The 12,699-nt window shown below is 26.2% G+C and overlaps 1 protein-coding gene across 1 annotated transcript in view; it reads left to right on the forward strand.

Annotated features, from left to right (window-relative positions):
• The window catches only part of LOC142238668 (transcription factor collier), a 96,471-nt gene extending 84,212 nt beyond the window's left edge, over window positions 1-12,259 (forward strand). Inside the window, exons 6-11 of the mRNA XM_075310369.1 lie at window positions 2,963-3,044; window positions 3,146-3,263; window positions 6,842-7,123; window positions 7,193-7,337; window positions 11,428-11,702; window positions 12,061-12,259. Of these exons, the coding sequence (XP_075166484.1) occupies window positions 2,963-3,044; window positions 3,146-3,263; window positions 6,842-7,123; window positions 7,193-7,337; window positions 11,428-11,702; window positions 12,061-12,179 (1,021 nt within the window). The 3' untranslated portion in view covers window positions 12,180-12,259. The remainder of the gene's footprint in view (window positions 1-2,962; window positions 3,045-3,145; window positions 3,264-6,841; window positions 7,124-7,192; window positions 7,338-11,427; window positions 11,703-12,060) is intronic.
• The last annotated feature ends 440 nt before the right edge of the window (window positions 12,260-12,699 follow it).

Below are 12,699 nucleotides of genomic sequence, written 5' to 3' on the forward strand. Positions count from 1 at the left end.
TTTCAACTTTTATTTTATTTTATTATTAAATTAAATTAAATTATTATTGTAGTTTTAGTTTTGATATTAATTGAACTAATTACCCAAAATTAATAAGAATTTCTTTGCACACATACTTAAGGATTGTTTTTGACGAAACCTTAATAAAGATATTGTTGAACTATGTAAATAGATTTTACATAACAATTATTTTTAACGAATAAAAATAATTTAAAAAAATTTAGTTTAGTTTTAACTCATTTTAATTTAATTTTAGTTTATTTAATTTAATTTTTTTTTAATTTTTATTTAATTTCAACTTTTATTTTATTTTATTATTAAATTAAATTAAATTAAATTATTATTGTAGTTTTAGTTTTGATATTAATTGAACTAATTACCCAAAATTCATAAGAATTTCTTTGCACACATACTTAAGGATTGTTTTTGACGAAACCTTAATAAAGATATTGTTAAACTATGTAAATATATATATATATATATATATATATATATATATATATATATATATATATATATATATATATATATATATATATATATATATATATATATATATATATATATATATATATATATATATATATATATATATATATATATATATATATATATATATATATATATATATATATATATATATATATATATATATATATATATATAAACCAATTTCAAACTTTGCACACACAAACGGCTTTTATTGTATAAGATAAGCTAGATAAATTTGTACTTTTCGAATAAAATACTTTTACCATAACAATTCTTATTTTCTTAAATAATTAAAAACATAAATTGTTTCTTCAAATAATTCGAAATGGTAAACGACCATTCCTCGTGACTTAAAAATTAAAAATTTGTTCTTTAACGGACAAAACTTTAGAAATGAAAGACCACAAAAAATATCACAAAATAGTCGATACGATTTACAATTATAATCAATTTCTACATAATTTCTACATAATTAAAAATATTCTTCTTTTTTGTATGCTAAGAACCCAGCAAAAAAAGCGTCGCCAAAAAAGTAGTGAAAATGCTCTTTTTGGATCCGGAAGTGGTGCAAAATTGGCGCAGAAGCGATGAATTTAACACGGGCTTGTCATAGGACGGATGTCCACCATTTCAAATGCCGTTGCACTTAATTTGCAGCATTTCTTAAGGTGTAATGGGAGCCACCGCGGTGCAATGGTTAGCATGCCCGCCTTGCATACACAAGGTCGTGGGTTCGATTCCTGCTTCGACCGAACACCAAAAAGTTTTTCAGCGGTGGATTATCCCACCTCAGTAATGCTGACATTTCTGAGGGTTTCACAGCTTCTCTAAAGGGTTTCACTGCAATGTGGAACGCCGTTCGGACTCGGCTATAAAAAGGAGGTCAAAGGAGGTTAAAAAAAATTTTGCAATAATTTGCCAAATAAATACTTTTTTATAAATTTTTATGATATTTAAAGCATTGTACCGCTTTCAAAAATTGGCAATTTTTTAAGAACGGATTTTTTTCGAAAAACTTTTAATAATTTGTACCATTTTATTAATCCTTATTCTGTTTTAAACCTATTTGAAACAGAAAAAGTTAAAATTTTCTTTCTAAAATATGAAAAAATCGAGTTACAAAAAATTGAATTAAAAGAGCTTTCTGAATAATTAAAATAAAGAACATCTTTGGGAGAACATTTTTGGAAGTGCTTTTAAAGTTGTGTCTTTAGAAGCACTTCCATTTTTTTTTCTGGGGAACTTATCGGTGTACCCTAGTGATTTAATTTATTAATATATTTAATTTTATATCAAACTACAATAAAATAAAAAGAATATAAAATTGGTTAACAAATTGAAATAACTTTAGTTTATTTTATATAATTTAATTAAATTGTATTTACATTAAAATTATTTAATTTAGTTTACTTTAAGATAATTTAAGTTTAGTTTTTTAATTCCATTTTTTTTTTGTATTTTAATAGTATTATAAATCTGTTTTAATTTCAACGTTTATTTTATTCGTACATTTAATTTATTTTATTTGAATTTAATTTTTTTCTATTTTACTTAATTTAATCTAATTTATTTTAAATATAATTGTTAAGTAAATTTTATCTTATTTAATTCCGTTCACTAATCCATAAAAAAGCAAGTGTAACTCTTCAACAAACAAATGACACATTGTCCTACTAATTAGCCATAAGTACCTATAGAGATATTAAAAAACAAACACTCTCACACAATTCAGTATTGAAAACTTCCCCTCAAAAATTCTCACTGATTTCATTAGATAAAACTACAAATAGATTATGGACGAACAAAGAAGGAATTTTTCATCCCTAGAGTATACATGATCTAAAAAAGGAAAGATATGAACAGTTGTTCATCCTACATACTAGACGAAAGGATATGTGAATCATTCACGGGTGTGTGTGTGTGTGCGTTTGATCCTTCTATCATACATAGTGAAGTGTATCGTTATCATATTACAATGGCAGGGTATTGTTGAGAGATTTTTTTTTTGAAATTGAAATTTGAATACTAAACTAACTTAACATAAAAATACAACAAATTCGATTATTACCCAGAGATATTTCAAAGTGCTTACATGTACTTACTTCCCCTTTTTTGGTGTGGTGCACAAATGCAAGTATGTAAATTTTAGACTCTCTTCTTTTTTTTTTTTGAATTTTTACTTTTACTTGGTGTCGAAAGAAATACATTTTCAAAATCTGTTGTTCAATATTTTCATTTTAAGGTAATAAATTTTAAAGATTTCTTAGAATAAAGGGCATGAATCGTAACTCTGTGACAAAATGCTATCACCACTAGGGTGTCATATTTTTATGACTTAAAAAAACATAAAATTTTCTTTTTGAAAAGGAATATTATGACACTTCCAAGAGCATATGTTTTATTTTTTTTCTACACAAAACTCTTGTAATTGATACTAATTATGATATTTTTTTCTTTTATCTCATTGCAGTTTCTTTTTGAAATTCTTTTTGAAATGTAATCAGAATTGTTTGAAAAATGCTGGAAATCCACGAGACATGAGAAGGTTTCAGGTAATATAAAATTAAAAAAAATTGTTTAATTTGACATTTTCTCTATAATATATATTTTTTTTTTTTGAAAATTATTTAATTCCCCTTTCTTTTTCCCTTAGGTTGTCATATCCACCCAAGTTAGTGTGGAGGGCCCCTTGTTGGCCATATCGGATAATATGTTTGTGCACAATAACTCTAAACATGGTCGACGTGCCAAACGTCTGGATACCACGGAAGGTACAGGCAATCCCTCCCTGTCCATAACGGGACATCCCCTAGCGCCTGACAGTACCTATGATGGTCTGTACATCAAAATTTCATTAGATTTTTGTTTTTGTTTTAGTTTTTTTTTTTTTTTTTTAATTTAAAAAATAGAATCAGAGATAGAACTAGGAAGAAGAATATGGGATAGGTTAGGAAATTCGAAATAGAAATTTTCGTAAAAAAGGAGAAACTTTTGCTACAATCCATTACCATAAGTTAGGTGGCAGCCCGATGTATCAGGCTCACTTAGGCTATTCAGTCCATGGTGATGCCACATTGGTGAACTTCTCTCTTATCACTGAGTGCTGCCCGATTCCATGTTAAGCTCAATGACAAGGGACCTCCTTTTTATAGCCGAGTCCGAACGGCGTTCCACATTGCAGTGAAACCACTTAGAGAAGCTTTGAAACCCTCAGAAATGTCACCAGCATTACTGAGGTGGGATAATCCACCGCTGAAAAACTTTTTGGTGTTCGGTCGAAGCAGGAATCGAACCCACGACCTTGTGTGTGCAAGGCGAGCATGCTAAACATTGCACCACGGTGGCTCCCATCCATTACCATATGGTAACAATTTTTTTGGTTTGGAAAGTAATATGAATCCCTACACCCAGAAAAAAGGGGCTCTAATGCCAACTGAACTTTATTTTAGTTCATGAAGATTAGTTGATTTTAGTTAAATTTTGCACAATATGAGTAAATGTTCCTTATTTGAATATTTTTGTGCTAACTTTAATGACGTGAACTAAACATAACTTTTTTTGGATGTACCATTCGGTATTAACACTTTTAATTTTCATTCAAAAATTTAGTTAACTTGGTACAAAAAGGTATCATCTTAATATCAGATGGTATGGTACATTATCGACACCAAATGATATGCACCACTAACATATGACATGAAAGTTTTACTTATGTTCTTATTTTTGAAATTTATAAAAGCGCTACATTGTTTTTATAATAGCATGGGGTGTAGATTCACAATCGATACTAAATAGTACGGATTTAAGTACCCATGATATAAACTTTTCTCGGAGTGTAGTACTACATATATTTCTAAAACTAAATGATATATTTTTTTATACGGAATTATAGAATAAATCCGCTATATCGGCATAGCAAATTTTAATCGTCAACATCAACGTTTTTCAAAAAATAAACCATTCACAATAATCCATTCACCATTAGTCATATATCATACAACCAGAAAATATCAATACCAATATAGTAGACCAATGTGGTATCACAATGGACTGAATACTCTAAGTGAGCCTGATACCTAACCTATAGTATAGAAATCCTAAATAGCGCTTGGAATGTAAAGTATTAACCGTTTTCCGTATTTTCACTTCTAGCATAAATATCGAATTATAGAAAAAATATTTGTTGTCATGAAATTAATTGACCTTATTCAATATTAATTAAAATTTTTTAATCACAGAAATGATAGCATCAATCACCAATGTCAAATAAAAAATTAATTGTTCCCATTACAAAATTATGATATAATTCATTTTCGTGATTGATTTTTAATTGAATTACATTTTCTTTTTTTTTTTATTCAACTTATATTTTAATGATATTTTTTCTGTGTATATCAAAAAAGAAATTTCAATTCCGTATCAATACCTAAAATGCTCTGTGCAAATTATTACCTGGCGGTATCTATCTATCACATTCTTCATTAACCTTTATTTTGAGTTTTGAATCATTCACAATAAGTCTTCACAAAAAGGTGGTTAGTGCTGTAAGATAATAATCTTCAATAACGATTGCTATTGAGATTAAGAATAGCGTTTTATACCATTTCGATAATGGAGAGAATTTTAGTCATATTTTCTGCGTATGTCAAAACGACATTTAAATTTTGTATCGATACCCAAAAAGTATTTAAACACGGTAAAAAAAATATTACCATACGGTATCGTATTCTCCATTAACCTTTATTTTGATTTGTTAAACAATAAATCATTCACCATAATCCATTCAGAATAAGTCTCTACATAAAAAGCAATACTGCTTTGATGATTTAGGTTAAAGTCGGTTTCAGGCTAATCTGCAAACCCTTTTGCAATTGAGATTATTACCATTGTGTTGTATTCATGCCTTAAAACTACAAAATCGATACCTAAAAATATTTAAACTATGTGACAAATTGTTCCCAAACGATATTGTTTCCTTCGTTTACAATTTGTCATTTCTCAAGCAATCATTCATTCACCATAATCCATTCACAGTGTATTACAAGTCATCCTCCACAAAACTATCAACACAGCTATGAAAGCATATCATCATCATATAAAATATAAAAATTTCGATATCGATACCGAAAATAAAGAAATAAACCATGGACCCCCAGACATAAGTCAATCTCTACAAAAGTAATCAACCATTCACAATATAGCACAAAAACCATTCACTATAATCTATTCACAATATATCACAAACTTTTCAATACAAAAATATCAATGCTAATCTGACAGTAAATAATCAATACCATTTGGGAATAAATTTTCCATTGAGCTACAAGTAGAATTTTAAAAACAAAAAAAAAGAATTTTTAATTTTATTATTATTTTTTTTAATTTATTACAAATCATCCTCCACAAAATTATCAACACAGCTATGAGAGCATATCATCATCATACTATTTGGAAATATTTTTTAAGCCTTTAATACCATTTCGTTATATATATGTTTTAACAATTTCGAAATCGATACCGAAAATAAAGTAATAAACCATGGACCCCCAGACATAAGTCAATCTCTACAAAAGTAATCAACCATTCACAATATAGCACAAAACCCATTCACTATAATCTATTCACAATATATCACAAACTTTTCAATACAAAAATATCAAAGCTAATCTGACAGGAAATAATCAATACCATTTGGGAATAAATTTTCCATTGAGCTACAAGTCGAATTTTAAAAACAAAAAAATAAGAATTTTTAATTTTATTATTTTTTTAATTTATTACAAACCATTCACCACAAAACTATCAACACAGCTATGAGAGCATATCATCATCATACTATTTGGAAATATTTTGTTAAAGCCTTTAATACCATTTCGGTATATATATGTTTTAAAAATTTCGAAATCGACACCGAAAATAAAGAAATAAACCATGGACCCCCAGACATAAGTCAATCTCTACAAAAGTAATCAACCATTCACAATTTAGCACAAAAACCATTCACTATAATCTATTCGCAATATATCACAAACTTTTCAACACAAAAATATCAATGCTAATCTGACAGGAAATAATCAATACCATTTGGAAATAAATTTTCCGTTGAGCTACAAGTAGAATTTTAAAAACAGAAAAATAAGAATTTTTAAAACTCTGATTGCCAGGAAAAAAAACTTTTAAGTTATTAGGGTAATTTCTTCCAATAGGGAAAATATTTTTTTATTTTTTAATTTTCACTGAATTGGCATAATCCCCTCATATGTAAAATATTTTTTATGTTGGTTTTTTCCAACCTCATGATAATTCCGATTTTAACTATAGCGCTTCTTCTACTTATCATTAATTTTAGGTCTTTATCCTCCTCTACCAGTGGCCACACCCTGCATTAAAGCTATTTCACCCAGTGAAGGTTGGACAACAGGTGGTGCTACCGTCATCATTGTGGGTGATAATTTCTTTGATGGCCTACAAGTGGTGTTTGGCACAATGTTGGTTTGGAGTGAACTAATAACATCACATGCCATACGCGTACAGACCCCGCCACGTCATATACCCGGTGTTGTTGAGGTTACGCTATCGTATAAAAGTAAACAGTTTTGTAAGGGTTCACCGGGACGTTTTGTTTATGTTTGTAAGTATTTGCACAAAAAGTAGAGATGTTTGCAAAATGTAATTCTTTATTTTTCTTATGATTTTTCAGCATTAAATGAACCCACAATTGACTATGGTTTCCAGCGTCTACAGAAATTAATACCCCGCCATCCTGGAGATCCGGAAAAATTGCAAAAGGAAATTATTTTAAAACGTGCAGCTGATCTTGTAGAGGCTTTATATTCAATGCCAAGGTAAGAAATGGGGGAAAATTTGTTTTCTCTTCTGGAAGTATAGAGGAAATATGATCTCAAACATACGAAAATATTTGAAATAGTTTAACATTTTTCCGCAGCGAGGATATTAATAAAATGGGAATATTACAATCAGCTGTTATCAGCTGATAGCTGAAAAATGTCTAATACACAAAACACAGGGTTGTCAGTAGTTGTAATCTTCATTCGAACAGAAATATAATTTGACGCAGGGATGATAAATGATGTTGACGAAAAAGTACTAAAAATGTATTAAAAATGTACTTTTCAAAGCCAAAAGGTGCTAAAATTACATAATATCAAATTTAAAACTATTATAAAAGTATATGTATATTTAAATATAGGCCGATTTCGACAATTTTTTTAGATTTAAAAAAAAATCTTATTTTGCAAAATTTTATTTCAATAGAAAATTTTGTCTAAATTTTATTTCAATAGAAAATTTTGTCTAAATTTTATTTCAATAGAAAATTTTGTCTAAATTTTATTTCAATAGAAAATTTTGTCTAAATTTTATTTCGTAAAAATTTTATTTCTGCGAAAATTTTGTCAAAATTTTATTTATGTAGGAAATTTTTTCAAAATTTTATTTCTATAGAAAATTTTGTCAAAATTTTATTTATGTAGGAAATTTTTTCAAAATTTTATAGTCAAAATTTTATTTCGTAAAAATTTTATTTCTGTGAAAATTTTGTCCAAATTTCATTTATTAGGAAATTTTGTAAAAATTTTATTTCTATAGAAAATTTTGTCAAAATTTTATTTCTATAGAAAATTTTGTCAAAATTTTATTTCGTAAAAATTTTATTTCTGCGAAAACTTTGTCCAAATTTTATTTCTACAGAAAATTTTGTCAAAATTTTATTTATTAGGAAATTTTGTAAAAATTTTATTTATTAGGAAATTTTGTAAAAGTTTTATTTCTATAAAAAATTTTGTTTCTATAGAACATTTTGTCAACAATTTATTTCTATAGAAAATTTTTTTGTAAATTGTATTTCTATAGAACATTTTGTCAAAATTTTATTTCTATAGAAAATTTTGTCAAAATTTTATATCTATAGAAAATTTTGTCAATTTTATTTCTATAGAAAATTTTGTCAGTAGTTGTAATCTTCATTCGAACAGAAATATAATTTGACGCAGGGATGATAAATGATGTTGACGAAAAAGTACTAAAAATGTATTAAAAATGTACTTTTCAAAGCCAAAAGGTGCTAAAATTACATAATATCAAATTTAAAACTATTATAAAAGTATATGTATATTTAAATATAGGCCGATTTCGACAATTTTTTTAGATTTAAAAAAAAATCTTATTTTGCAAAATTTTATTTCAATAGAAAATTTTGTCTAAATTTTATTTCAATAGAAAATTTTGTCTAAATTTTATTTCAATAGAAAATTTTGTCTAAATTTTATTTCAATAGAAAATTTTGTCTAAATTTTATTTCGTAAAAATTTTATTTCTGCGAAAATTTTGTCAAAATTTTATTTATGTAGGAAATTTTTTCAAAATTTTATTTCTATAGAAAATTTTGTCAAAATTTTATTTATGTAGGAAATTTTTTCAAAATTTTATAGTCAAAATTTTATTTCGTAAAAATTTTATTTCTGTGAAAATTTTGTCCAAATTTCATTTATTAGGAAATTTTGTAAAAATTTTATTTCTATAGAAAATTTTGTCAAAATTTTATTTCTATAGAAAATTTTGTCAAAATTTTATTTCGTAAAAATTTTATTTCTGCGAAAACTTTGTCCAAATTTTATTTCTACAGAAAATTTTGTCAAAATTTTATTTATTAGGAAATTTTGTAAAAATTTTATTTATTAGGAAATTTTGTAAATGTTTTATTTCTATAAAAAATTTTGTTTCTATAGAACATTTTGTCAACAATTTATTTCTATAGAAAATTTTTTTGTAAATTGTATTTCTATAGAACATTTTGTCAAAATTTTATTTCTATAGAAAATTTTGTCAAAATTTTATATCTATAGAAAATTTTGTCAATTTTATTTCTATAGAAAATTTTGTCAAAATTTTATTTATTAGGTAATTTTGTAAAAATTTTATTTCTATAGAAAATTTTGTTTCTATAGAACATTTTGTCAACAATTTATTTCTATAGAAAATTTTTTGTAAATTTGATTTCTATAGAAAATTTTGTCAAAATTTTATTTCGATAAAAAAGTTTATCTAATTTTTATGCTATAGAAAATTTTGTTAAAATTTTATTTCTATAGAAAATTTTGTCAAAATTTTATTTCTATAGAAAATTTTGTTAAAATTTTAGTTCTATAGAAAAATTTGTCAAAATTTTATTTCTATAGAAAAATTTGTTAAAATTTTATTTCTATAGAAAATTTTGTCAAAATTTTATTTCAATAGAAAATTTTGTCAAAATTTTATTTCAATAGAAAATTTTGTCAAAATTTTATTTCTATAGAAAATTTTGTCTAAATTTTATTTCAATAGATAATTTTGTCAAAATTTTATTTCTATAGAAAATGTTGTCAACATTTTATTTCTATAGAAAATTTTGTCAAAATTTTATTTCTATAGAATATTTTGTTAAAATTTTATTTATGTAGGAAATTTTTTCAAAATTTTATTTCTATAGAATATTTTGTCAAAAATTTATTTCGTAAAAATTTTATTTCTGCGAAAATTCTGTCAAAATTTTATTTCTATAGAAAATTTTGTCAAAATTTTATTTATTAGGAAATTTTGTAAAAATTTTATTTCTATAAAAAATTTTGTTTCTATAGAGCATATTGTCAACAATTTATTTCTATAGAAAATTTTTTGTAAATTGTATTTCTATAGAAAATTTTGTCAAAATTTTATTTCGATAAAAAATTTGATCTAATTTTTATTCTATAGGAAATTTTGTCAAAATTTTATTTCTATAAAAAATTTTGTCAAAATTTTATATCTATAGAAAATTTTGTCAATTTTATTTCTATAGAAAATTTTGTCAAAATTTTATTTATTAGGTAATTTTGTAAAAATGTTATTTCTATAGAAAATTTTGTTTCTATAGAACATTTTGTCAACAATTTATTTCTGTAGAAAATTTTTTGTAAATTTTATTTCTATAGAAAATTTTGTCAAAATTTTATTTCGATAAAAAAGTTTATCTAATTTTTATTCTATAGAAAATTTTGTCAAAATTTTATTTCTATAGAAAATTTTGTTAAAATTATATTTCTATACAAAATTTTGTTAAAATTTTATTTCTATACAAAATTTTGTCAAATTTTTATTTCTATAGAAAATTTTGTCAAATTTTTATTTCCATAGAAGATTTTGACAAAATTTTATTTCTATAGAAAATCTTGTCTTTGCAAAATCTACCAGAATCAAGAATTCTACCAATCTACAAAACAGTAAAAAATTTACCATTTTTTGTAGAATTCTACCAACTGTGGCAACTGGGTCAGGGGCAGGCTCTAAGCATTACTGCAAAGACACCATGTGTGTATTTCGTCTCCTTCCGGGCGTTTCAAATATATACACTATCTTATAACAATTTGTTCCTCAATGTTGAGGTCGAATGGGGTATAGAAAATATTCCTGTCAAAAATGTTTAGATCCTGTAATAAAAACTAAAATATTCTCATTTTGGTATATGTTTATTTCTTCAATGTCCGCTATTTACAATTTTTAGAGTTGAGTTGAAATCTGAGAAACGTTCACATCATAATTTTCATCACAATTGCTCCATATGGAATAATTGTGATGAAAAAGTACCAAATGGCTCGAGGCTCGTGCCAAAAAAAAGCACAAAAGTGTCAACTTTATCAACCCTGATTTGACATTTCAATGTATTTGGACATTGTTGTTGTAGTAATACTAATACCTTGTTGTCTTTTAATGTGGGAAGAATTGGGTACCCACTTGGATTTCTGAATCTTTTTCGGTCAAAATCAAAGGAAAACTTTGTTTGTCTTAAATTACGTTCTTCAGAAAAGAAAACTTTCAGTGTAGGGAATATTTTTTGGAACTTTCCTCTTTCGTTAACCGACATATGTTTGATATCTTTAACATTTTTATTTTCCTTTACAGATCTCCCGGAGGTTCAACCGGCTTCAATTCCTATGCCGGTCAATTAGCAGTTAGCGTTCAAGATGGTTCTGGTCAATGGACCGAAGATGATTACCAACGCACACAATCGAGCAGTGTGAGTCCTCGAGGTGGATATTGTAGCAGTGCATCAACACCACATAGTTCGGGAGGTTCATATGGAGCTACCACCACGGCTGGTTCAAATGGTTATGGAGCCACCACCAATATGGGTACGTTGTCAACTTCCCCGGGCAGTGTCTTCAATTCCACTTCAAGTTAGTAGAGTCAATTAAAGTAGAGAACCAAAAAAAAAATTTAGTTAGAAGAATTCCTTTCCTAAATATGGTTTTGTTGTTGTATGTTTTTGTTATAAAAAAAGGAAAAAAAATAATTTTATTGTTTTTTTAAATTTTTCAAAAAAATCCTTTTTAAAAAATAGTTTTGGCTTTTGATCTTTGATTGTTTGCCTCTATCTTTTTTGTTTTAATATAATTTCCATTTTTTGTTCATTTTCTTTTAATTTAACACAATAAAAAAAAATCATTGCAAAACATACCAACAAAAAACCCCCTCAAATTAAAAAAAATCAAATCAAATGCTCAGCAAGTGCCTTTTCGCCATTAATTTCAACAGTGTCCAGCACCTGGCATCAAGCTTTGGTACAACACCATCATACACATCCGCATCATTATCATCATCCCCACCAGCCTTGGCATAATTCCACAGTATCAGCAGCCACTGCAGCAGTTTAAGTAGACAATCCACACCAAGCAAGGAACGAGGGAAGGAAGAAAGTTTAAAAATCCATAGAATTTGTATGGGAAATTCCAGTCCAAAACAAATTCTAACAACTCCAAGCCTATTAAAAGGGGGCAAGCCAGGACAGAAGCGTTGAGACTTTCTCAACAACTACAGCTACAGCTACAACACTTTAACACTCAAATAAGACTCCTAGGTACTATGATTTTCTATTGCTTTCCTTTGTATTGTATTTTATTTATTTTAATTTAATTAAATTTAATTGAAGATAAGAATTGAAGAAAACTGTATACTTGTTTTTAGAATATTCTTTTAATTTTTTTATTATTATCTTTTGAGCACCAATATTAAATATATGTCCTAATCTAATTTTTTTTATTTATTAATTTTTTCTCTTTTCTTTTTTGCAGGAGTAAGCAGCTTAAGCTTTAATCCCTTTACCTTGCCCACTTGTAATACCCAAGGCTACACCAGTTCACAACTTGTGACTTCATCTAAATAATATTACTACTA

Source organism: Haematobia irritans, chromosome 5, assembly GCF_050003625.1.
Source record: "Haematobia irritans isolate KBUSLIRL chromosome 5, ASM5000362v1, whole genome shotgun sequence".
Taxonomy (NCBI): domain Eukaryota; kingdom Metazoa; phylum Arthropoda; class Insecta; order Diptera; family Muscidae; genus Haematobia; species Haematobia irritans.